The sequence below is a fragment of the Orussus abietinus genome, unplaced genomic scaffold, assembly GCF_000612105.2.
Source record: "Orussus abietinus isolate OABI.00-Male unplaced genomic scaffold, Oabi_2.0 scaffold667, whole genome shotgun sequence".
NCBI lineage: Eukaryota > Metazoa > Arthropoda > Insecta > Hymenoptera > Orussidae > Orussus > Orussus abietinus.
This window is the reverse complement of record NW_019394808.1, coordinates 8,705-36,686: the sequence shown is the minus strand read 5'-3', so window position 1 is coordinate 36,686 and position 27,982 is coordinate 8,705. Positions and strand designations below refer to the sequence as shown.

The window sequence follows — 27,982 nt, the reverse complement described above, 5'->3', positions numbered from 1 at the left end:
CTAGTGCGCGCAACAATGTTTAGCTAATATTGAAAGTGTAGTGCCGTGTGTGATCAAATTTCACTGCATATAAATATCCAGGATGGACGTTGATTATCAACCGTGATCGTCGCTGTTTCTGTCATGTTAGTCATATGGTAAACTCAAGAGTGCTAATTTTGATTGTGCGAACTATTCCGTCTACACCCCTGTGAAGTATCGAAGTTCGAAGCCAACTGGGTTCAACGTTTGACTGATTTTAACGCCTGAAGGTTCGTAATATACATTTATGTCGAAGACCTGCTATGTTACTTTTAAATTCTTTCCGTATTGATTTGCATTACGCCTGTGCAAAGAAAATTGATAAATATACGTTTCTCCATTCACCCTGTCAATGAGTGGCATCCATCTTGTTTATGCTCAGAACTGATTTCGATAACATCTCCCCTGGGCTCTTGTCATTTCATTTTTTACTGAATTATATCTTGGGCCGCTGACAATGATTAATATCTAATAACATGAAACATTTTTACTTTTTCCTGTATATCGCTGTACCATTCAATTCGGGCTGCTGACAATTATTAATATATAATAATATGAAGTACTTTTGCTTTTTCCTGTATATCGTTTGACTGTGTATTCATTCAATTCTCTTATCATCTAAAGGCGGGATGCCTATGAATGAACATATCACTTGTATATTTTTACGTTTCCCATATGCCTGTACTTTACATAAGTTTTGCTCCTTAATGAATTTTATGTTATGATGGATTTTCTGTGGTGAAACTCAATCACTTTTGTCCGATATGGACTAAAATATTCCATCGTTAACCTGTTGTAAATAGCTTTTGTCCATTAATACTCATTACATTTGTGTTACTACATGATTGTTCTTTTAAATCGAATGTTTAGTATTACTTAGGGCATTATATTGTAATTGAAAAAAATATATCTTTATGTACATATTTGTTTTGAAAAGTGTTATTTCTTGCATTTCAATCTTTTTGGGATTAGTATATTTCACATATTACTTGAAAGAAATGTAACTCGTGATAAAGCAAGGTGTTAGCGTTTGAGATCTCGCTTTTAGTGTACTTTTGTTTATGTATATGTACATCGTTTGATTCTGCAAAGATAAGTAATGGGTTATATTATTTTATAAATTGTAATACATTTTATACAATAATATTCTGCCATAAAAATATATTACAATGATCATAATCTGAAATTCAAAGTGCAAGGTCTGGTCATCTACGTTTTACATTTTCCATAAAAAGTAAAGATATTCTTATTTACAAGTTAAGTCTACATTAACTTTTTTATCAATGTTTTACTTATAGGTAAGTGTCTCAGTATAATAACCAATTTCGTGTAGTGGTTTCCCTGCTTTTAATATATTTGTTTTTGCTGTATAGAAAGTAATTCTAATTAAAGGGGAATGGTACAATCCAAAAAAGCCCAAGTTAACCGTGCTGCCATGTAACGGCAAGCAGTGGCGAAACTTGCGACGTAGTACTTGTGACTGTAGTAAGCGCCGTTGCTGTACCGTGCCATGGAAGTAGGCACTACGATTTTGACATCAGGCAGCCGTATTCCAGTAACATCGAGCGTTACGTTAACTGGGTGCCAGACTTTAATAAAAATGTTGTACTTCGTGTAAAGAAATAAAGATTTTATTAATAAGAAACTCATTAGAAAACATCTATTGTACTCCACGACAGAAGAACTCGACATTTATAAGTTTTGTACTTTTTCGTGATGCGTGTATGTATTGCATCCAATGGGAAATTCAGTAAGGGCCTCGATAAGTACAGTCACGTAACTATTTCTACCAATTGTTCGCTGCAAATCTGTAATGTACCGCAGTACATAATGTCACGACATACAACTAGCGCTCGTGGTGGAAATTCGTTTAAGTTTTATGGGGCTGAAATGAACTCGTTGACAGCTCTGCATGTTCACACCCAAATATATCGAGTTAGCCTATTTAATGTCAGTTTCTAGTGATAAGGTGTAAAGTTGAAAAGTGTACAACTTTCCCCGCATGGTTCTTTTTTTGATTTTCATTAGTGGTTCTATGTAACAGTTCCGTAAGCATTGCACGAGTAATGACACGGGTCACGTTGGACCGCCACGACAGATTAGTGGATTGCCAGTATAGATTTTTACGCATTATTTATATGTTTTTTTGACAAACAATTGAAACATCTGGCTTCGCGGGGAAAGTTATGCGTTATATTTTTGTTAGGTACGGTTTTGTTGTACGTTATATTTTTGGAAGGCTGTGATTTCATCCATTCAAGTTATTCAAAGTACATCCTATACATTTTTGGGTGCGAGTTTTCCCGCTTCCAGCTTCGCACACGCACACAGAGAATATTATGTACCATTCCCCCTTAACAAAGAACAATTGAAGTGCCGAACTTTGGCGTCTAGATTCGGTGCCATGCGCGCATGATTTATACCGTATTTGGCGCAAAACTCTACCTAGTTTCCTGATCAATCAAGTTGGAACGGCAATTACGCATTTCACAATTTTTTAGTAGTTAAGAATTATGCGTTACATATGTGCTTTGTGGACTACGTTATTTATTTTCGCATCCTCCTAATTTTTCAGAAAATTTGATTTTTCCTTATGCAAGGGAGATCGAGGCAAGTTGACCATCTTTTTTGATAATGTTTAATCGTGAGTGAGATAATGAGAATTTTCGAACGTATTATACATCGAAAAGTAGGGCATACATTCGGGTACAATAATTTCAGTCCGAAGTTCTTTAATCTTTTAGAAAAAATGGAAGAAAAGTTATTTACGCACGCCGGTGTGGTGGGACAACTTGTCCCGTATCCGGGGCATCAGTTGGGGTAAATTGACACGGCGTATAGATCCGTACGAAATTCGTATACAATCGAAAATAACAAGTTACAAGTTTTAAAATATTCTTTTCATTATTAACACTAACAAAATATACATTTATAAATACGCAACATTATATATTTTAGACATAATAATAAATATTGATATTATTGGCTTGGACAAATAAATATACGAAATTTCGTGTCTACTTTGGGGTTAAACCAAAATATATGTCAGAAGCATTGACCAAACGATCATTCCACAAACTTTCTTGCTCGTCAGAAAAAGTTTACTTCTGTTTGGAGTATTCTGCATGCTGCAATTTCATTCGATCGTTATCTGCTTGACTTCTGCTTTTCGTACAAAGCAGTGTAATGTTTTCGTTGGTACGGAAAAATCTACTGCAATACCACCGATACTTTTGTCTTGTGTTCATACAGCGCTATCCTTGTTAAAAAAGGAGTCGCAAAGTCCTGCACTATTTTTTCCTGCAATAACTAAGTGAAGTACAGCCAATCAATCACGTTCCCGAACGAAAGGCATAGCGCAGGGTTGCGTTTGGCTGTCCGCGGCATAGGAGCCTTATCGGCGTTCTCTGCGCTGTGCTTTCCGTTCGGGAACGCTATTGGCTGTGCATCACTTAATTATTACAGGAAATTTATGCACCTTAGGAAAAAATAGTACAGAACTTTTCGGCTCCTTTTTCAACAATGATAGCGCTGAATGAACCGTGACTACGAGTTCTGTTACGCCCTCTATAATAAGTGTATCTCAATCGGGACATTTTAAGGATTTCATTCATCGTACATTTAAGTATGCTGAAGTTATTTTCACAGAAATATTCGTTGATACGTGCAGGTCTTCGAGTATTCTGAGATTTCGTTGTAATTCACTTCCGTCGTCATCTTCGCACATCCGTTTTCTTGTTTACATGACAGATGGCGCCAGCTTGTCTTTTTTTGCAAGTGTGCCACGACGGTTGCTAGATAAGTCCCAAGCGTGTGGGGTTAGGAGTGTGCGATTATGGTGTTGTGTTGTGCATATTTTAAAGTTTTAAAAACAAAATTATTTTTAAATATCGGACAGGAATAGTGCCGATTCGACAAGTAACGAATCATCGATAAGCTCAGATAAGTATCCATACTTCATGCATTTGTTACAAAATCATGAACGTTCTCTTTTGGTATATAACAATGCTTTATCCTTGATGCTTTGCGAAATATTATTTTGTTATAGGACACCCTGGGTGACTGACAAAAAGATGCTTGATGTTTCATGAATGATACCATCTAATTTGTATAATTTAATTTTCACCGTCATCGGATACTTCTAACAAGGTAAGCGATGTCGGAGGAAAAAAATCCTTTGTTTATTTAATTAAATATATCTTAGTTCTTAGTATACTATAGTAACAAAGGAATAATTAAATAACTGTGACAATGATCCATATAATATGTGCAAGCCATAAATTTTTAAGCTTAAATCAAATGAATAATTTATCGTTGTATTAACATCGATGTATTGATTACTCCTCATCAACCGAGTTATTTTAGCAAAATCACGTTTCCTTTTGAACCGTTGGTATATATGTTGATATTTTTTCATGATTCAATTGAAACGAAATGATCTAGTTCGTATAGTGGATTGTGTATCCACTAAGTAAATTAGCGTATCTTGTACCTTACTTAAATTATTTTACAAGTTTGCAAAGTGTTTGGAGTGTTAATTGATCAATGACAATATTTAAATGATGAATCTGTATAACATTACAAATCAGAATTCAGAGAATTACATTATATTTCTCTGTTGTTAGTATTTTAACCGTAGTTTAGGTAAGTTTTCTTAAAGGAATGGATTTTTAACAAATCTATTTTCCACTAACATACACGATTAAAGTATTTTTCAAATAGATACAAAATATACTTAATGGTAACGAATATTATCTGTGATTTACAGTGTTAATGTTACGCACACTTTAAACATTGCCGTCAAGCACTTAACATTCCGAATACACTGTAATATTATATGAGCCTGAATGTACTTTGTTGCACATGGTGTTCCTGTCCATTGCTTCGGTCTTGATCATTGTGGGAACAGTAAAACACGTATATGGTACGCTGAGTTACATAGTGGATTTCTGAACGACGTGGGTGGTTTCATTAAAATTTGTTAGAATCATTCCAAAGGATGTTAATAGAAAGTTGTATCGTATTATAAATCGTGATTTGTCATCGTCCAATGCCAGGTATGTACTCTGTCGTACATATGCACGTGTATTCTATTTTAACAGATTTCTGTGATTCTAGCTTTTTCGAAGGATGATTTGAAGAGGCAAATTTGTTAACGTCTCAATGGAAACAGGAAAAAGTCGGATAGGACGGAAGAAAAATCAACCAACAAAAACGGATGACACTTGGTCATTTAGTACCACGTCGCATATCATCATTTCCCCTTAACGCGAGGGACCCTTATTACTTTTTCTTCATTTAACATTCCCACCGATTAGATAATAATTTTGTTATTGTATTTAAGCCTAGTTCGGACAGGGTCGCTGCTAGCAGGAAGCAGCGAGCAGTAGCCAATGAGCGAAGCGGATTTTTCGAACGACTTCCGGCGCTTCGGGAAAATCCAACAGTGTTAGATTTCGGACAAGTCGCAATCGAAAAAATAGAAAATTAATTTTGAAGCCAAATGCAAAGTTACACAAGTAGCGTCCTTTCGTAGATAGTTGATTGTGTTTGATAAATTGGAAGAAACCGGATCTGAGCATGTCCCACCCTATACTTGTAACATTTAATTGTTATTTCTGTTTAATTAATCGTCTCGTTATTGATCGTCGAAGACTTGTATTTCTAACCTCTCAACTTGAACAAGTCAAGAGAATAAGCAGCGAATCTGAATAAATTTATATGATATTCACGAGAAAGGAATTTTTCTAGATAATTTGTTGGTTATGATACGGACGTTATTGCCTGATGCGTGCGTTTGATGCGAGGAGAGGTCGAACAAGCGTCAAGCGGCTGCTGCTTGCTGCCAGCAGCGAGACCTTCCGAATTGGGCTTTAATGTTTTCAGATTAAACGCATTCATTACCGAACGCATTCAAGACCTCTCTCTTCTAAAATGTGGACGGATATATTGTCGTGGTCTGGATTTGTCCCGGAACTCTGCAATGGGACGAATGCCGCCTTCGTGAGTTTGAGCCTCCCGATTCCTGAAAACTCTGATTACGTTAGTTCGCGGGGGAACGACAAGAAAGCGTGTGTTACCTATAACGAGTCGTTTGTTAACGATAACTGAGCCGTAACATTGACTAGCGGTATTACGTGATTTTATAGATTTATTACAGATTTTTTACAGCAATTAAACGCGAACAAGTAATTTCGACGGTTTCGCCGTAGACGCTACGCGTATACGGATCGATGATAGACGATTATCGCGAAGATTCGCGGGAAGCTCGAGGGAATGAGATAGGCAGATTCCCTTGCGCGAGAAGAGAACGCCGTTAGCAACTTCCAGTTGATGAGTCGGTGAGAATCTGACTATCGGGAGCTCGTCCGAAAAGGGCGAGACTTGGAACGGCGTCTTCGAGGGTAGAGTTAGAAGTTCAAGGAACGCGGATTGGTTCGCGAGAAGTGGGAATGTTGTTGCAAAAGGAGATGATTGGACGAAGGAGGAATAAGGGAAAGGGATGGTTTCGCATTTGCAAGAACGAACGTGGGATGTTGACGAAGAAATCGAAGGACGGGCAGTTCTCAGAAATGTAAGAAAGCAGTGCCGTTAACTAATAATAAACTAAAACGTGAGGAAATTCAGTGGTTAAGGGATATGTTGGACAGCAATCGGCATGCATAGAAAATAACTAGGAAAGATAAAGACTGCATCCCTCGGCCGCCCCTGGCACATCCGAACCGGGTGCGAGGTCCCTCTAGGTCAGGTGCCGCCTTAATGGCGGTAGCCTCGTAATGTGAATTTAATGTATGGTAAACTCAATGAGGGTCTCGATCGGAAAGGAGTGCGTCGATCGAATGATTTGCGATTTGAGATCGAGCCTTTGCGGAATCGGCCCAAACAGATTATTGGATTTAATTTTGAGAAAAGTTTCGAGACAGGCGAGAGAGGGTGAAGGTCGTCATACGATAGAGCAGCTTCGGGAGTTTTGGTAGGCCTGTCGAAACCGGACAGCCGACAGCCGATAGGGCTGCGTTCGGCTGTCCGCGGCATAGCGGTAAGACCGCTATGCATTCCGTTCGGGAACGCGATTGATTGGCTGTGCTTCGATTAGTTATTACAGGATATTTATGCACCGTAGGAAAATATAGTACCGGACTTCTCTACTCCTTTTTCATCAAGGATAGCCCTGTATAAACCGTGACTACCATTTCTGTTACACCCTGTATATCTCTGAGAGATCAAATCGTTTTTGTGAGAGTATTCTCGGAATTGGATCCAATTTTACCACGTCGATATGGAGACCCTAAGGTAGGTCCTGAAACTCATGAAATTTCATTTTTTATGTAAACACTTTTTATTTATCATGGACTCGAACCAATATGGCGTTGTCCGTGCACGATTTTTATGTTTGACGCTTTCTGAAGGCTTAGAATCGAAAATGAAGAGTGTTAGGACCTAGCTCGAACAATTTAGAATACTATCGAAATGGAATATTACAGAGTGAAATGGGAAGATATAGACGATTCTTTCATAAATGATTGTAAGAAATACTTGCCTATGGATAACTCGTGTTTTTAGAGCAGCAATGTAATTGCAGCAAGCATCACCGATGGCTCCATTGGTTCATCGGAGTATCAAAAATCATGAATCCACGAGATTTCAACAGTTGTACTTTGAACGCTATACAATTATTCTAATAAAATGACATATGGGACGCTCCATTTCGTATGATACTTACTGTAGAGAGGAACAAACGTCAACATAAATACAAATGTTAGTAGAGCGGTGCGATAACTTATGTACCACTTGAGTATTAAAAATGGCGTTACCACCAAAAAGGGTACAGATGAATTTTATCGACGTCAATTCAATTTCTACATGCTATTCATATCTCCTTGAGGAGATGTGAAAGTGGCATTTGAAAAGTCACTTGTACATGAAACTTTTCTCTGAACTGGGTGTACTGAATCGTTACAAACATCACACGGCAAAAAGTCCGACACTCATAAAATTTCATTTTTTAATAACAAATTAAAAAAATGTCTGTAAACAAATTTAAAAAAATTTGAAATTTCATGAGTTTCAGGACCATTCTTATACCCTCCATATTTATATTGTACAGGGTGAACCGATTCATTACAGTCAATTTGGAGAAAAGTTTCACGAACGATGACTCATTGACGACAAATGTCACACAACTTTGATACCAAACGGTCAAAATATTTATAAAACTTTTCTCCAAACTGGGTGTACCGAATTATCTGAAACTTTAACACGTCATTAAAGAGGCCCTAAGGAATAACGCATTGCCCATGAAATTTCTTTTTTCGAAAAAAATGTACTTATCTCGAACAACAACGAAAAAAAAGATATATATATTTTTTTTTTTTTCGAAAAATGAAATTTCACGGGCAGCACGTTCTTCCTTAGGGCCTCTATAATCACGTGTTGAGTGTGTAGTCGATACCTAATTTGTTTCGTATATTGGGCGCTGTTATTGAGATACCTTTCAATTATTTTCCAAACTAAGTCCTGGGGCGCATGAATCTTTCGAGTGGTACTCGTTTCGCCACAAATCAGTTTGGGTACGTAAAATAGGACACATCGTTATTGCACGTACAAGCTGTGGCACCTCTTTATATTAGACACATAATTTAAAGCAGGTTTCGCCTTCGAAATCTTGAAAATATATCCGTTTATGGTGAGATGACGGTCTTAAAAACGTGAATAGCCCAAGTGGGTAACCCCGAGAGAGAGACCTGTCACAAGCTGTGTCCGATATGAAGTGCTGGCACAACCGATGTGTCCGATAGCTGCGTGTTCAATGCTCTGTATTTAAACAGATTTAGGGAGAAACTGGTCCTTTCCATCTTTCATCGATCGTTTTCGCCCGACATACATATGAACCTGTGTACTACAGTGATAGTTTGTAACAAATGTATACAACGTATTCTCGAATAGTAAAACCTGAAATTGGAAAAGTCGACAAAATTTGAAGTCGAAACGTCCTCTTTGACTTATCTCTCACGTGATTATTTATCGTGTTGTATTAATGATGAAATTTGTTCTAGCGCGCGTCCTGGTATACAGGTGCTCTGCATTACCCGAACACTCGTTTCTTATTTTATGTGACTTTTCAATGTACACTCGGTTCATTATGAAACCAATTATTAACAAATAATGGTACTAATTTGAATGATAATATTTGCTTAATTAAAAAATAGTATTTAAGTACGTATTAAATAACGAATTAATGAATTATTGCTGAGTCTTAATTATTGCTGGCAAAGCTGCGCGGCCGACTGTAGTCCCTTTACTCGAGCCAACTTCTCCGTTATAGGCATGCAATGGGCAGCCGAATACGATGGCTCGACGGCCACGACTATTGCACTCATAATATCGAATCATATTTTCTTTGAAATAAACATTTAGCGGAAGATCGCGAACGAGAGAATAACGATTCTATTCACACCAATTTTAGGCATCCTGAGTTGGTTGCCACAAAGGTATTACAGTACTCGATATACGACGAGATCAATTTCAATTCCGTTGCCACCTTCGCCTCGATATCGCTGTTTCTTCCTGGTAGATGGCGCCCGCGTTGGCGCCGGCATGATTCTTTTTTTTTTTCACGACTAATGGCACCAGCTCCAGATTTTCTTAGAATTTCCAAACAATTTCATCAGTTATTATAAAAAAGCTGATACAGCGATTCTGATCGTACGTCAAAATTCGAATTGCTATACCTTTGCATAGGTACTGCCATGGAGACTAGAGACCAGGAGAACAAACAATGTCATATCGGGTGAAGATCTTTCTTTGTTAGGCGGCGCCACAATCGTACCGATACGACTGCTTGAATAAAGTGCGGGTATGGATTTATAAACATACTTGATTGTTTTCTATGAAGAAAAAAATTGTGTGATAGGACTGTACACCTAGTAGTGGGGATGACTTTAGTTGTACCAGTTTACTATACAGGGTGTAACAGAATTCATAGTTACGGTTTATAAGCGCTATCCTTGTTGAAAACGGAGCCGGAAAGTCCTATACTGCATAATTTCATGTAATAACTAAGGGAAAAGCACAGCCAATCGATCGCGTTCCCGAATGGAGGGCATAGCGGAGAGAACGCCGGTAAAGCTGCTACGCCGCATACAGCCGAACGCAGTCCTATCGGCGTTCTCTGCGTTATGCCTTCCGTTCGGGAACGCGATTGATTGGATGTGCTTGACTTAGTTATGACAGGAAATTAATGCACTCTAGGAAAAAAAATAGTATAGGACTCTTCGACTCCTTTTTCAACAAGGATAGCGCTGTATTAACTGACTACGAGTTCTGTTACACTCTGTATATTTCAGTGTAGATTGTTTACTGTCAGGGTCGCGTGATCACGCTTTTCTGCTGCTCTCGGCGGAGAATGCGGGCGGCTCGCGCACTCGTAATGGTGATGCCACCTGACGGCCGTCAGTGGCGGCTCGTGCACTCACGATGGACGTGCCATCTGACAGTGCCCGATGGCGGTTTATCTTCATGTAACAGTGGGTGGCACACACACATACACACACACACGCACATTGTTGCTTCGAAGCGCCGAACGCAGAGCATTGAGCATGTGTACAGTGCTCACCGACGAACTACATGCAGCGAGCTGTCCGAGCGTTATCACACCGGGAATCTTCGTGTATTCCGACCAGCCGTGGTCGATAATTAGTTACACGGTACGCATCTTTTTTATTTTGATCTTTTGTTGAACATTTTACGACACGCTTATGCTCCATCTCAGTCTGAGTATCTACAAGCATTAACAAGATATATAAATTGTTTAGGGTATCCGTTTGAACGATGTCAAATTTGACAGATCCGACAATGACTTTTGGTCCTTTTCCGGTAGGTCTGCCGTCTACAGAGTAATCTTCAAATAATGTTTTGGATCCTTTTATGCGGATGCGTGACCCATCAAAGATCCTATGCAGTTCATCCTGCTGGTCTCTGGTCTTGACGGTACGACCGATCAGAGTCGGGTAAATTAAAAAAAAATTCCTGCGCCCCCCTTTTTTATTTTTATTTATTTAATAGTGGGTCTAGCGCTCATTTGTCTTTCTGTAGCAATGGAGAGAATATATTGCGATTTCCCTCATTCCTGAAAATTGGATCTTAGGTGTATAGATAGTCGATAGCGGCGCGTTCTAGCTTAAGCGCGCAAAACGCGTTTCGCTCGACATGCAATTCCACGAGTTTCTTGATTTCCTTTTTTTTTCTCTCAAAAAGGGAATTCGTAATGTCTCTGTAGTTGGCGAGATTTTTTTCTACGGATGTCTTTGCAGAATTTATAACTTCGGAGTCATTCAAGTTTTGTTGGTGAATTATTGTAATTATGAAAAAAATAATTAGTCTAATAAGTAACTAAAAATAATATAAAAGTTATTTAAGTAGAAAATAAGCATTCGGGTAACGCGGGGCACCCGAGTACACCAGAGCCGTTATTGGCTCGTTTGAATCCCGAACCTGGGATTGACCGACATCGATCGTTAATAACATGGTAAATAATCACCCGAGCGAAAAGTCAAAGAGGAAGGTTCTACTTGAAATTTCGTCAGCCTCCACCAGTTTCAGATATTACTGCAAGTCAATTGGTTGCACCGATGGTTCGTACCGGACACATGTACCGGCTGTTCGTAACGGGTAAAGGTTGTTGTTGTTTTAACTACATTTTTCACGCCTGATAAATCTTATATTTTTCTTTTTCTTTTTCATAGGTTAGCAAAAATGGTGAGCAATTCGGGAAGTGCTCCTCGAATTATGGTTTTCACCCCGACATTTGAAGAATTCAAGGATTTTACAAAATATGTAGAATACATGGAAAGCAAAGGCGCGCATAAAGCAGGTTTGGCCAAGGTGATCCCACCACCGGAATGGATTCCTCGAAAAGGTGGATACAATTTAAATGATTTAAATCTTTCAATCCCTGCACCGATCTGTCAAGTGGTCACTGGGAAGCAGGGGCTCTACCAACAAATCAATATCCAAAAAAAGTCGATGACCGTCAAAGAATACAGTAAACTAGCTAATTCCGAACGCTATAATACACCACGTCACTTCGATTACGAAGATTTGGAGAGGAAATATTGGAAAAACATTACTTATGTAGCACCTATATATGGCGCCGATGTATCCGGCTCTTTGACCGATCCCGATGTTAAAGAATGGAACATCAATCACTTAGGAACGATACTCGATTACGTTAATAAGGATTACGGCATATCGATAGACGGAGTGAATACGGCATACCTCTACTTCGGAATGTGGAAAACTACGTTTGCTTGGCATACCGAAGACATGGATCTCTATTCCATAAACTATCTGCATTTTGGAGCGCCTAAAACGTGGTATGCTATCCCACCGGAACACGGACGGCGGCTGGAGCGACTGGCAAGCGGTTTCTTCCCGTCGAGTTACCAGAGCTGCCAAGCCTTTCTTCGGCACAAAATGTCTCTGATCTCACCTCAAATACTTAGACAATATTCTATTCCATGCAACAAGGTATGACTTTCCGATTACTTGCACTCGGAGAAATTTAAAGTACCCATTATATAAATTCGGGCCATATTCCCACATTTACAGCTTAACTTCGCGTATATTCGCTCTGATGCAGTTTGACGACGGTGGAATCAGCTCAAAGTGGATCATGTCCCTCTCGGTGACGCGAACGTGGTTTACCTTATATTTCCTACCATTTCTATGCTCCGTTCCCTAATTTTCGCCCCTACGGTCGCTTCGAAGTCTTGTTTCATGTAGTCGAAATAGGAGGAAGGTATATGAAAAATAACGACAAAAAGTATTTAGCCAAAAAATTATACGAAAATCGCACGAACTCATGGGCCAACCTAATAGTATTCATCATAAATGTCATTGAAATTATATTATTATGACAACGTTATTAATAATCAGGATAAATATGCCAAAGTTTAATATTGTCCACGATCCTCAATGATCCTCATAGAAGTACACTCGCTGTACTTATATATTTATTCGTTTGAACGTCTTATAAACTATCAACTATCATAATTACAAATAAACTTAAATCTATCTTAATCTAGTTCGATACAGATATTTTCACGACTATCCCGTTCTTGGTGACATTTCTTTTATACGTAAGTGTTGATTTAGAGGAATTAGGATTTACCATATCCGAGATCTTCTTAACGAAGGCTTAAAAACTGTTGTACAATATGAATACTTACGCTTTTCACTATTCAGGTTCACAATTTAATCAGAATTTCTTCATTTTGTCATTTTGATGAAAGATCATTTGTAGATTACTGTTGTTGTTAGTTTCTGAATCAAGTAAATTCATGTAAGGGAACCCAACAGTGTTTCACCATGTTTACGTCAGTGGTATTTGGTTATTGTAAAAATACTGTAATCCGTGCATATGTATGGGCATCGTTTAGATTGTAATATATAACGTTTAGAAAAATAATTGTGTCATATCCAACATCTGTAGAATTTCATAAATACTTTGACAAATTTCTGTAATAATAATTCAGGAAAGTATTTAATTGTATTTAATTTAATTTTTAGATAACCCAAGAAGCGGGAGAAATAATGATTACATTTCCCTACGGATATCACGCAGGGTTTAATCATGGATTTAACTGTGCCGAGTCTACCAATTTTGCTGCACCAAGGTGGGTAGAATATGGAAAGAGGGCAACGCAATGTACGTGTAGTAAGGATATGGTGAAAATTTCCATGGACACATTTGTTAAACGGTTTCAGCCAGAGAGGTAAGAATCAGTATTTTCCTTCTATATTTATGTATTAGGGAGACCGGAAAGAAATACATTATTTTTATACTTGAAGTTTGGGGCAGAAATAATGGATTTCTTTCCGGGCCCCCGTAATATATACGTGATCCATAATGGTCCGTATTTTCTTTGGTGTGTCTAATTCCTTGAAAAGGAATTGAAATAAAACTTATGTGATAATTTATCATAAATAGTGTACTTTTCGAGTTATTGTACTTTGAAAGAACCTACTTACATAATGGCCTCGATTGATTGGTAAAAACACCCCGAAGTTCAGGTTATATGGAAGGCAAAGAGCAACCTCGTTATCCTTTTATTATCGATACATCCCTCGGCAATCCGAGCCCTCGCGCCAACGACCTATATAAATATAAATGTACGTCTGCGTAGGACCCAACCGAGAAGCCTACGTATCCATTTGCTTTTTCATTCAAATATTTGAGTCTTTGTACATCGCTAAATCGAAGGTGTGATTTCTCCCACTGGGACGTCACGGTAGGTCCTGAAACTCATGAGATTTGATTTTTTATCACAAAAATTCCATTCATTATGGCCTAGAACCAAGTCGACGTCATCCGTACACGTTCTTAATGTTTTACGCCTTTTGCGCCTTTTGCGCCCTTTGAAAGCTTAGAATGGAATGTTACGAAGTCAGATGGGAAAATATGGAGAACACCTTCACGAACGATTGTAAGTCTAGCTTGTCCCGTTGGTAATGCGTTTTTATAGAGCAAAATATTAGTTGCAGCTAAACGTCATAAATGGCGCCATTGGTCCATTAGAGTACCAAAAAATATGAATCCACAGGATTTCGACAGTTTTACTTCGATCTCTTTATAGTTATTTTACCAAACGGACACGTGGATCGCTTTAGTTCGTATAATTCTCAACGTAAACTGTAGGAGACTTCGCGTACCTATAAATGTAGGTAACGTGGCGCGCCAGCATATGCTACGACTTGAATTATCCAAACTTTCGTTACCACCAAAAGGGGTACCGATAACATTTATTTTACCGACATCGATTCAGTTTTTCAGCGCATTTCGTATTCGTGTAAGACTACTGCTGTCTTCAATCCGTATTGTCCCAAAGGTGTTTTCTTACGAAGATTATTTCGCAGGAGTTAGTACTAATCGAGTGATTGGAACAATAAATGGGGCGCTCTTAATTATTATTAATATTTCTAGAATATCGTTTCCTATTTTATTTCTCATGTTTTCAAATGTTTATTAAATTTCGAATTCGTCAGGTACGAGTTATGGTTGCGCGGTGAAGATATCGGGCCTCACCCGGAGGATCCGAGACAAACTGCCGCTCCGATGCCATCACAAATGGATTTACTTTGCAATAGTAATAGCAACGGAGAATTACCTCAAAGTTACTTAAGTGCTGCACCAAAAAACAAGCGACATACGATACACCGTAAAAAAAATATTGCTGATACCAACCCCGATGTTGATATGGAAGAATTGGTGAATCGTCCCGATATTCCACCAGACGTTAAAAAAGTTCTTCAAGATTTGGAGTTGGAAGAAGCCGATGATCCACCGGACGAACAACAGTTGGAGGTTTTAGAAGACATTTGGTTAAAGGCCGGAGAAATGGGTAAGTGGAGTTTTATGAAGTTAATTTACGCAAGCGTTTGTTTTGTGAAATTCATACAATTTCAGATGTAGACGAAGCCAGTGTCTTCGACGATGGATATAATCGTAAAAAGAGCCGAAAGAGAAAGAAAAAACAGCAGAGCACATCGGAGAAGGATCGACGTGACTCAAAATCAAGAAAAAGTTCCGTTGGCAAAACTGTTATCAAATTGGAAAGCAACGCTACCGAAGCGGAAACGAAGTCAAATAAATGCGAGGACATTATTGGTGATCCCGTATCTTGCCTGGTTTTATCTGAATTGAAGCATGAATTGAAGCGTGAACCGAAGGAGGAGACATCCGAGGCACTCATAGAGAAAACTGCCGCGGAGCTTATAATCGGTTCGACATTGAGAGATGATATTAGCAATGTCGTAGCCAGTACAACTTCAGAACTCTCGGATTCTAATAAATTTGCTAAAAGGAAAAAGAAACATTCTAAGCACAGTGAACAGAAGAAATGCAAACAAAAACACTCATATAAGAGCAAACGAAAGATGCCGGACTTGTCCATTTTTAGCCCAACGGAACCTCTGGATGTATCCGATGCGGATGTACAAAGGAAACTTATTGCTATGCCTAGTCTTAATATTTATAAAAGTACCACTACCAAGGACATGTCCACTAGATCCAGAAAGATTAACATGCTGCCAGGGAATATAATTGCCGTAGGGAATGAAATTAGTATGACTTCCATAAGAAACAAGACCGTTGTAAATATCACAAATGGTAGTCAATCTTCAAATGCCTCTCATAATATCGAAAAGGAAACGGAAAAAATTAGAGATACCGATGTAGACGAATGCGCTACGCTTATTCAAATAAATAAAAATACCCCGCGTTCTACCAGTGACCTACTGTACAAATCGGAGTTTCCAAAATCTCAGACGAAGAACACAATGTGCAGTCTGAAAAGCAAATCACTTAACTCGGACGAGCGTTGCCCTGCTATACGGGTTGCTGAAATTCCATCCATAACCACGCCCATAACTGCATCGTTATCCCAAGTATCCGCGAGATCGTTTAATTTGCCAAATTATTATAAAAGCTCTGGGACTACACCGGCCGGCGTACCCGTTCCAAGTTACACCAGGAAAGATATTATAAAGGCGCCAAGACTCAGCGTCTTGCATGAAAGACTTGACGGGCAAGAGTCCCAAAGTATGCCAAAATTGAAAGTTGAACAAGTCGCGGAAGATGAAAAAGACATTTGTAATGCTGTCGATGGTTTATTGGTGTTGCAACAGAAATCTTGGAAGGCATTCCAGGATCCAAGAATTAGTCCCAACACTAGTGTTACTTTTCTTCCAAGCAGTAGTTTCTCAGCGCGTCCGCAGACTGTGAAAATTGAGCCCCCTGTACAAATTCCAGAGGTAACTTATCAACTGACGGATAACAGAGAAAAGTTAGATCGGCCGAAACCTCTTAACGCACGAATGGGTCATGCACATGCCATAGAAAAGACAGGTAAGCCGAACTATTCTACATTTGGCCAAGGCAGCAAGCCGTTTTCGAATCCGTTTAATTATAACCCCGGTTTAGAGACTGCGTTAACTTCCGAAACAAGAGCCGACAAACCGAAGTCTACGCAAGAGACGAAAGGTATGGCTCAGCGGTTTTGGCAGTTTCAACACGGTAACAAAGTGTTTTTCGCAAATGAAGATAACGCTAGACCTAAGCAGTACCAAGTATCGCCGTCCCGAAATCAAGGGACGATTAAAATTTCGACAACTACGATTAACCGAAGCAATCTCGCCGCCATAGGGCCTCAAAAGCTCACTATAGCGAAATGTACAAAAGTTTCTGCGGGAGTTCAAGCGGGGTCTGTTTCCCAAGATTCTGGCATGAAAACCCAAATTGCCGATGTATTACCTTCTTTAAGTTTACCTTCATCCTGCTTGAAGATAATACCTAAAACTTCGGAGCAGACAAAAACTTCAGCAAATCCAACAATGGATAAGGTACAAACGTATAGGAGGCTTCCAGTCAAATTTACAAATGTTAGGTGTTCCGACAGTGTTCCCTGTCAGGGTAACGGCAAGCCCGATAGAGTGAAAACATGCCCGGCATCGGTTGACAATTTATCGTGTATGGAAACCACCCAATGTGAACTGGCAAGCATAATTAAAATTGATTCCGGTGCTGGTGAAACGAAGTCTCCACCTTACCCACCAATTAGGCCCAAATCCACTCTGCACAGAGGGATGCCAGCCGAGTCATGCTTGACAATGGGTAACGTACAACTGCAAGGCATCTCTGATTCTACAATGGAAGACTGTTCCGTAACGTTATCGAAACAGATGAAACCTACGTCAACGAAACGAAAGGCCAAAGAAAAATTAAAAAAGAATACCTCCAAAAAGAAGGAGACCTCTTCTCACATAGACTTCCCTACGTTAAGTTTAGAAGAAGAGCCTGTTAGCGCTCTTATTGAGAAACCGGGTAGCACAGTAACTCCTACTTTTCTCACACCTGGGCACATATCGGATATGCTTTATCCCAGTGTTCCCGATATTAGCTTATTGCAGGCTTTTAATAACTATTGGAGCTCTCAGGCATCACATTGCGCGGTGTGCACAACGTTCGCTTCGACGAGAAGTTGGCGTGGGCGACAAATGCCGCCAGACTGGAAGTATTGCAAACCAACTGTCTTACCAAAATCTTCTCCAATATGGGTAAACATTATTTTCATCGTTATCGATATAAGAGGAGATTATAGATCGTAGAAACTTCATCGAACCAATAGGACGGAATGTGGCTGATCGACACGTATACAGGGTGTCCCAGAAGTAGTAATCCCCAAGACTAGAGGGAATTGGTGATATTTGAAATCGAAAGTTCCGTTACTATTATTTCTTAAAATGATTATCTACCGAGTTATTACCCATCCCAGATGCGCCATTCAAACCCGACGGGGTCGGGGCGCGGCGCTCGGCTCTAATAATTACGTTCATTCAAAATAATAATTATTTATTAAATAAATCAGTCAAAACACCTTCGGTGTAAAATAGACTTGTGGCAAATATGGTCTTTTGCACGGTTACATCTTCAAACTCAAACCTATGAATTCTGTAATGAAATTGTTTGATCTACGTCAAGAGATAAGAGATACAATTAATCTGCCTACCAAAGCAACGACATCTGTTACTTTGGCCAAATCCGCCCAAAATAAAATACAAGTTTAAAATGAAAATCTTTGGGAAGCCCCATAATATACTGATACTGTAATAATATTTATTGCGCCTTAATTGTTTACATTAAATTAAGTCAAAGATGTAATTTGTGTTTTATAATCCACAAAGAATTGCCAAAGAGACAAATGATCGGTATTTCCAAAGATCAACACTTGTCTGTTTCTTCCAGATTCGGTATTCTTGCAATAACTATTATTTGATTACGTGTATGAGCCTCAACATTATTTTACAGTACCTTTGTATTTATATCGATAGCAGTATCGAATTATATTGAGTATCATACCAAATGGCACATTCCATACAGGGTGCGGCAAAGGTTCTGGCAATTTTATTTTCCTGGGTCTTCGGCATTGTCAGTTTTCATGTGATTTCATTGAATTCCCTGTGTAATTTTAGTCCGGAAAAAGTTTTACTTATTTCTTTGTTTTCAGTTGTATTTTCGTTACGGTTCTTGAAAATGTACGTATCCCCGTCGTCGTTGAGTCGCACGAGTCAGGAATGAAGACGGCCGACTGTTTCAAACAGAGGGCCGTCCACGACATCGCGAAACGTTTCAAGGAGACAGGAGCAAAAAGTCTCAATGATACGGTATGCCACCGTAGACGCGTTGAAAGTGGCGTTGGCCCGCGCCTGGGGTGAGATTTCGGTGGAGGAGGGTGAAATGTTCGAAAGCGACAACGCGCAAACGTATCGAAGCCAAAGGAGGCAGTTTCGAGTATTTCTTGTACATTTTTCCGTTCAGGGTCAATCATCGATGTTGATTTAATAAAAGTAGTATTATTCGTTCAGGTGTGTGGATACATTTTTGCTGTGTGCAGTATTTTTATACCGTTGAAATACTTGAAATAATTGCCAGAACTTTTGCCGCACCCTGTATTTCGTTTTCCTACAATAATTATAGAGATATCAAAGTGAAACTTCCGAAATCCCCCCGGATTCATGGTTTTTGATGCCCTAATTGACCGTAGAGTAGCACCCTGCACCGTCTGTCATTTCAGTGGCAACTAAATCCCCCCTCCGAGACCTCGTGTTACCATCGTTTTAGCATAGAAGCGTATAAGACACTTTTTTGCCTTTACTTCATTCTAAAGCGAGTTTCTCGATTACTGGAGTGTTCTAAATCGTTGTACAATTGTCCGGACACCTTTGTTTCTCATGTCAGGGCCTTCGATAATTGTACGAGTACGTCGATCGAAATGTGAGAGCTCGACGCCATTTTCGTTCTGGTCTGGGATAAATCCAAATTTCGCTCCAATCGATTTTTATCGATTTTGTAGATTCAATAACCTCTCATTTTTATCTAGTTTTGGTTTTATTCTTTACCGTTATATGCAGTAGTCGTTCTTATACTATTCGACCTTATAGATTTGTGGATGCGTACCGATCAGCCACGTTTATTTAAATGGCGTTAACTGTTTAAAATTGACAATTTATATTATAGTTTAGGTACAATTCATTTATAACAACCTTACTTTTAACCTTAACTTTTTTAGGTCTCATCGACCCTATTTGCTATGAACTCAAAGGAGCAGGGCTTTGAGCCAGAGAACGATACGTTGTTAAATTGTCGGGAATGTCGCGTGACAGTTCATGCATCTTGTTACGGAGTCACTGTACTGCCAGCGGATCTGCAGAATTGGGCATGTGACAAGTGCAAAGCAGGCATGGTACACGTGGTAAGTTCACTTAAAGCCAAACAAATGTATGTTCGATTCAGAGGAGGATTTTATTATATCATTGGAAGGAATTCACTTGTTCTACGAAATTTCCACATTACGTGGTAAATAAATAGCATTCATTGTAAAGTGGACCTCTAAAAGTAAATGGCTCGGAAACGCAGCTTTCCGTCGCTTCATTTGTCAGCAGATTCGGATTTCTGTTCTTCGGCGGGTAAACATCTTTCCCGATCGCGATCGTTTCCAAATATAAGCATTTAGATACCTAGACATTCTTTCAAAGAGTTTCAACACTTCCAATTTCCATTCGGAGTAAGACATATTTTTCTTTAACTCGTCAGTGTTTGTCTGAAAAATTACCCGGATACGTATTTAGTTTTGGCAATAATTCGCTTATTTGACCGAAGTCGATGTGGAAGCGGCGTCAAAGCGGTCCCATTTACGAAACTGCTCTCCGAACTTTGTGTACCGGATCATTTGAAACTTTACAATGTGAATAAGGAACGATTGACTTCTCAGGTGCTACTTTCGCATCCCTTTCAAATTATTGAAACAATTGGTTGAGACATGTTTCTATTTAAGATAGTAAACAAATGTATTTATTTCAAGTAAATGGAAATGGACCAAGAACGGTAATAATTTACTTCAATCAAAAGTATTATAAAGAGTTTGATTTATTCAAAATAACTACAGATAATTTATATCAACCAAATGTTAGTAACGATAACAACACGAAAAAACCTCTTTAATTGTGGTATTAGATGCATAGGGAAGTTCGGTGTCCTCGCAATGAACGTCTTGTAACTCTGATCCAAATTAACAATTTTTTCCCGTCCTATGGTAATTTGAAAGTGTTTATCTTAAGCTTTAAAAAGCACTGGAATAGTTGGTGACATAATCTCAAAATACAGCAGTTAACAAAATGTCCGAAAAGGAGCACTTAAGGTACTGCATTCTTTTTGCTTACCAATTTACACGTTGACTGCCACGTCACCCATATTTGGGTGACAGCAGTCAAATAAAATGCGCGTGGCAGTCAACGCGTTGAAGGAAAACGCTGCCCAGGCTGTTGAAATGATATGTTCCGCTTTGGGTGAAGGTGCTGTAATCCATAAAACATGTTGAAAGTGGTTCCAAAGGTTCCGGGAAGGTAATTTCCATCTTACCGATCAAGTGCGCCGTTGCCGGCGCGGTGGACACTACCCGCTAATTGCTGGTTTTTTTGGCTTTTCTCGGAAAAGCATGAGACCCGAGGGTTCCGCGGGGATCCCCACTTCAGGTAGAGCATTCGCTTATATGAAGGATTAGCCGGGATTTCCAGAAAAAAAAAAGGATACGTGGCGATGAACGGTGGTGGATGGCCGACTTATGTCGAAACAGTACCAAATAGTCAACGCCGAAGTCGCGTCGGTACACCGGTTCTCGTGAGATCACCGAAGTTAAGCGACGCCGGGCACGCGGTCGCTCCTTGGATGGGCGACCATCAAGGAGGGGCATCACGTAACGTTGGCGAAAAAACAATGGCACTTTCGGCCCTTAGTAAAAAGGAAAAGTGCGGATGGAAGTGACACCGGAGGAAGAATAACGAAGATCGAAGAAGCGGCCGTCATGGGGGAAGCCGCTGAAGAGTTACCGAAGAAGAAAGAACGGAGCATCGGACGAGAGAGAAGAACGCGAGATGGAACATCGCAAAAAGACGCACTCCGCCTTCCATCTTGCCGATAAGTAACGTAGAACGGATTGATTTCGGGGTGGACCCGATCGGATGCCTTGGTGTATGGCGCGTTGCACGTCGAGCTTATGCTCCATGTGATCGCGTATTCGCACCCCCGGTCCGGAGGTATACGGCGCGTTCTATGTCGAGCTGTGCTCCATGTTTATGTGTCCGTGTCCGGATCCCGCTGGGTCGTCGGCGGATCGGTACCGTAACGGTCGCTCGATGGCAAGAGCATTAAGATAATTCGGAGCTAATTTAAGAACGGAACATAAAATGTAATTTGGTGAAAGTGATCCTTTGTTTGTCCTTCTTATTTGCCTCCAGAGAAGGGCCCCCGGGTCCGGGTGATACCCGTGCCTTGCCGCTACGGGGGTGCCTAGCCCCGTAACCTAGCAGGGACGAGGTCTGACACTCGGCACGTGCAGTGGGGTACCGAAAAAAGTGGAAGATGAGGAATTAGAACAGCTACCGAAGCAAAATCCTTGACAAATGCAACAGGAACTTGCCGTAAAACTTAGTGTAACTTAACCAGCCATTTCCGTATGCTTAAAGAAGTTTGGAAAAATTTTGAAAGGCAGACCGTTGGGTGCCTCGTGTGTTATCCCCGGAAAACAAAATGAGACGCCGTGACATAGCAATGTCTCTGCTGTTGCGATTCAAGCGAAAGGACTTTCTTCATAATATTGTGACTGGGGATGAAACGCGGGTAATGTATAACAATCCCAAAAGACGAAAATCGTGGGTTCATCCGGGTGGGCCATCGACAAGTATCGCGAAACCGAATATTCACGCTAAACAACTGTTGTGTATTTGGTGGGATTTTAAAGGTGTCATTTATTACGAGTTGCCTACACCCGGTGAAATTGTCAATTCTGAATGCTATCGACCGCAACTCATTCGTTTAAGTAACGTAGTCGAGCGAAAAAAGACCATTTATCGGCAGTGGAGCTAAGCAGATGATTCTGCCGCATGATAACGCGCGGCCGCGCGCGACAAAAGCTACCATGGAAGTTATTTCTTCTTTGGGCTGGGAAATTCTCCAGGCCTTGCCCCTTCCGATTATCATCCGTCCCGGTCGCTTCGGTATCACTCGGTGGATTCCCACTTTCGGTCTCTCGAGGAGGTCAAAAAAGGCATCGATGACTTCACCGAGTCAGAACCACCGTCATTTTACCGAAGCCGAATTCGCCAGCTGCCCGAGAGATAGCAAAAGTGTGTGGAAAATGATGGGGGCTATTTCGATGATCGACGGAATACTCGTTTCTTGTGAATATACACTAAATCCATGCTAAAAAGACACCGAACTTATTTATACACTTAATATTTCTAATTCATTTAAATACTTCTATCATAATGCTCGTTTTATGGTTGTCAGTTTTCCAGTATTTTTTTCAATATGATAAAATCTAACCATTATAGAATGTATCACTTTTTTATAACAATGTATCCGTGAAATATATTTTTTTAAATCATTTTTGAAAGCGTAGTTAAAATTTATAAAATGCGATTTGTTAATTGTGTTGGCAAACGAAACCTCATTTGTTTCTTATTTATATGATGTCTGAAAACTGAATAATACCAATTAAGATTTCAATTATTTTCTTATGTTACAGATGTGCTGTTTATGTCCGATGCGAGGAGGGGCTGTTAAACGAACCAGCGATAGTCGTTGGGCTCATATTCTTTGCGCACTTTTATTACCAGGGGTTACTTTCAAAGACTCCATTAATAAAGATCCCATAAACGTACTGAGCATTAAAACGGAAATGGTTAAACAGCAGTGCTGCTGCTGCAGTCAAAAGGATGGAGCTTGCCTTAGCTGTCATCATTGTGGCGCTCTCTTTCATCCTATGTGCGGACTTGTTGCAGGCGCCACTTTTGATATACCTGCTTACAACACCCAAGAACTTCAGGTACTAACTATGTACTATTCATTTGAACGGTAAATTATCTTTGAAAGAGTCCGTAGTTCGTTTCTGAATTTATAAATTTGATCCAAAAAAATTTCATTGTACATGTATATTTAAGTTGAAATAGCCTGAAACACTGCATAGATATGGAAAAGACGATACAAATTGAAATCTCCCAACTTGACGCTAACGAGCGGCTAAACGGAAGGGTAAACAAAGTGGGCCCGGCATTTAGGTCCACGGTTCCACAATTCAACTTAACCGAAGTTTAACTGATTTACCCCCGGTTTAGACCTGCTGTAAAGTGTTGTAGCATTTTTTGCATATATTTGGATCTTAATTCAAAGTACCGTTTCCATGTTTTTTATTCACTAAACCGAACATACAATGTATTGAAATAATTCAATTTCATAAATATATTTACAGGTAACATGTCATAGTCACGACAATGGAAAGGATAAAATTCCATGTATTACTTCTGGAGAGACAGTTTGGGCAAAGCATCGTAATACACGCTACTATAAAGCCACCGTAGACTCCATAGACGATACTCTTTTCTATATGGTTACTTTTAATGATCACAGCTTCAGCGACGACCTCTATCCAACTGATATAACGGTAACCACTAATCTCTTATCTCTATTCCACCACGGTACTTTTAACCCTTATCTGGCACACTTTTACAGGCGTAACGTAGCTAGCCCCCAAGGCCGTTTGAGACCCCAGTCATGGAAATACTTGTTACAAAGAAACAATTGATTTTGTTTACTTGTAAAAATACTCATATATCCTTTGACACTTCCTTTACCGGGTGCTATAGATTATTTTGTTTGAATTCAATGTTGACTATGGGGAAAAAAAATATATATATACTGAAGGTAGAGAAAACGAAAAAAAATGACGATTTTCACTTAAACCTTCAAAACTATTCCATTTTTTTTTTATATGACACTACAAGTACCATTTTCAAATCATAAGACATAAATTGAGGTTGATCGTACTTGGTACTCCAGTATGCCAGTGAAGAGTTAACACGTTAAGCACGGTATCACGAATCCTATATATAAAAAATTGTGCCGCATGAACGGAAAGCTCAGCAAAATTGGCACCGCACTTAACGTGTTAATGAAATATCGAAGTTCAAGAGTACTTCTATTTCAGAATTATGATCGTCTCAATCCCCCCCCAATTGGAGCCAATGTAACGGTTAATTGGACGGATGGACAAACCTATGAAGGTGTTTTTGAGGGGTTAAATCACCGAGTCATGTACACCGTAAGTTGCTTTCCTTCAGTCATGCGATTATGAAGTACAATGCTGGTCCAATTGACTTAGTATGACTTTTATTCATAAAAGAGAACATACGACATGGACGACATTCTTTATTAGAAGAATTCGGTAAATGTTACGTATAGGAGATTCACCTTCGATCAACTTTACCTTGACATATGTTGTCAAGGTCACCCTCCTAAGTGACCTCCACGAGGTTTTAGCCGTCGCTCGTTGTTTGTTAAAAAGTTATTAAGAAAATCATTTTGATAAGTTGAAAGTACGTTTTCGACACGTGTTCGTTTAAAAACTCGGAACGTAGTATATCGCGTTGTATACAAATATTGATAAACTTATTATTCCGTTGTGACTTTTCTTGTCGCCATTCTGTCAGCAATCGTAGTCGATAACTCGGTAAATATTTATTTAAAAGAAGGTATCATTTTGATTAACGTATTAATGCTTTCTTTGAAATTATGAGTTCGATGTATCCGTTAGAACATAATTAGATAATTAAATATCGTTAAACGTTTCAATTGTACGAGTCGTCCACATTGGAACCGCCATTTGGTTTTTATTAAACTTTTTACTTTGGATTTACAATTAGCAACCCCAGAAACCTTTTAATACTAAATTTCAGCTAAATTGAAAGCATTTCTCGAAAACTTGTTTGCCATGTTGGATTCGCCATTTTGTTTATAAAAGTGCCGATTTCGGATTCGTAATTAGCGACCCCAAAAACGCCCGAGTAGCCTACGCCCCAAAACGCCCGAGTTTCAACTCAGTGGAAAACGTTTTCTATTTCTGACCAACTGTTTGGGATCTGGTCCCACCGGGCGACGGTTATTATATTTCTCGACGGGTTCCACCTCTCCTTAATACTTATCTTCGATTCCTGTCAGCGTCCTATAATAAAATATTTTCGTACATGGTATACATAACATGAAATGGACGGCCGACGGCCCACCGGGTACGCCGGATTCCGCGGCGGTTTCCACGGGAAATCCGGCGTGCCCGCTGAGCCACCCGTTATAAGCTATTATGCAGTGTTTACATGATTCCGAGGAAAAAAACAAAACAAAAATTGAAAAAGATTTTACTCGAATGTGGTAAGATAAAGAAATTTAATGTGACCGAAAACGAACGTTTTTCTAGCATGAATTTAAATTTATCAAAGAAAAGTAAAGTTTTAAGTCTTATCTAATAGGGCATTGTAAAGATATTTCTGTTAAGAGAAGAGATGAGTTTTCACTTTACTTGTGACTTGAATATCTTAATTTATTCGTATTCAGTATATTTGGATGTTTTTCCAGGTGATTTTTGAGGACGGATCGCAACAAATATTAAAACGCAACGAAATCTACAGCTTGCAAGAAGATATGCCGAAGCGAGTTCGGTCGCGTCTGGTGAGTTTAGCTTGAAGTTAAACTACCAAAAGCAAATACATACATTTAGCTTAATGTATATGTCATGAATACCGCTTACATATTTTCTGTAACTAATTTTATTCATTTACTGCTTTCGTTTCCTTTTCATTTCCTGATTTGTTTGCCAAAGTCTGTCGCAACCGAAATGAAGCATCGATATCACCTTTACGGAATCGAGGATGAATTTGAAACCCCAAGAAAGGTTAAACATTCAAAGAAGCATGACTGCGTTACAGCCGAGGTCGATTGCTGAGCGAAGACAATGTGGTACCTTGGCTGTTACATATACTTCTATTTTGTGGTAATTAATACATCTGCCTTCTCTGGTCCGTTAGACCACAAAGTGATTTATATGTACGCAAGTAAAAACGAGATAAGAAGTATATATATATACATTCTTACATAGTATACCTGTTTGATGCATCACAAAAATTTATAGCATTTTTTATTCAATTTCTTGAGTTTCAATATCTTAATTTTTTTTTTCTTCAAATAAAATACGTCATATTAAAAATTGTATAAGAATACATCCTTAGGTAATAGCGGCATTCATAGAAGTAAACATCCTCTTGTAGTGTCGAACTCTTCTTTACATTGTACTCCGATATAAAATTGTAACAACAAATATGAATACATTACTATTATGATGTTGTAAATAAAATCAACAAATATTGCTCTGTTCTGTTTTTACACATTTGCGATAAATGCATTCAAGGAAGAAACAGATTACTAATATTTGAGGATGCGTTAGATATGATATTGAAATTCATCGAGATTGCAAGAGAGATTGCGAGATTGAAATACATCGACATGCTTTCTTGTGCCTCGAGTAGATACATTGAATTGCTCCCGATAAAAGCTAAAACATAAGATTCACTTTAGATGGTATCTTAAGTTGAGCAAGATCCCTAAAATATTAAATGTATATAAAAATGTCGTTAAATGTAGAAATCTTATACAATACTGGTCCAATACTAAGCAATAGTACAAATGATAACTATTGTTGTTTCCTATTCTTTATTATCTTTAATTATAACGATTATCATTGCAATTTCTTTGTGTATACAATTAGCATTATTTTTGCTTTACTTCAGCTGTTATTTAATACAAAATGCGACCTTATAGACTGATGTACAATAAGGAGCCATCATATTATATATTACCACTTTGTAAATCTTGCTAACGATGGAGGTTGATATTTTTTCGATAAGCTTTAAGGTGTTATGAAAGGGTCCCCGCCCACGCGCGCACACACACACACACGCGCGCGCGCGCACGCGGGAGGGGGCCACGTACAACTTTTCTCTAAACTAGGTGCACCAAATCATT

At 39.1% G+C, this 27,982-nt stretch overlaps 1 protein-coding gene across 5 annotated transcripts; it reads left to right on the top strand.

Moving 5' to 3' along the window:
- On the top strand, positions 1-27,981 carry LOC105704097 (lysine-specific demethylase 4A). Of its 5 annotated transcripts, none has more exons than XM_012433035.2 (12): positions 1-251; positions 11,766-11,938; positions 12,278-12,549; positions 13,591-13,796; positions 15,067-15,422; positions 15,488-18,135; positions 20,148-20,330; positions 23,661-23,960; positions 24,384-24,575; positions 25,119-25,232; positions 26,540-26,632; positions 26,784-27,981. In XM_012433035.2, exons 2-12 carry the CDS (start codon positions 11,776-11,778, stop codon positions 26,904-26,906), a joined length of 4,650 nt encoding a protein of 1,549 aa, XP_012288458.1. In that variant the 5' UTR covers positions 1-251; positions 11,766-11,775; the 3' UTR covers positions 26,907-27,981. The 5 variants fall into 5 exon arrangements, with proteins under 5 accessions (XP_012288458.1, XP_012288457.1, XP_012288455.1 ...); XM_012433034.2 differs by having other exon boundaries at positions 11,766-12,549; positions 15,488-16,927; positions 17,003-18,135; XM_012433032.2 differs by adding an exon at positions 11,623-11,691 and having other exon boundaries at positions 11,766-12,549.
- The last annotated feature ends 1 nt before the right edge of the window (position 27,982 follows it).

Bases quoted from the DNA above. Each gene is read 5' to 3' on its own strand.
- LOC105704097 (XM_012433031.2), top strand. From the start codon at position 11,776: ATGGTGAGCAATTCGGGAAGTGCTCCTCGAATTATGGTTTTCACCCCG. The intron at 25,233-26,539 runs GTAAGTTGCTTT...ATGTTTTTCCAG, and splicing joins ATCACCGAGTCATGTACACC to GTGATTTTTGAGGACGGATC. The intron at 26,633-26,783 runs GTGAGTTTAGCT...TGTTTGCCAAAG, and splicing joins AGCGAGTTCGGTCGCGTCTG to TCTGTCGCAACCGAAATGAA.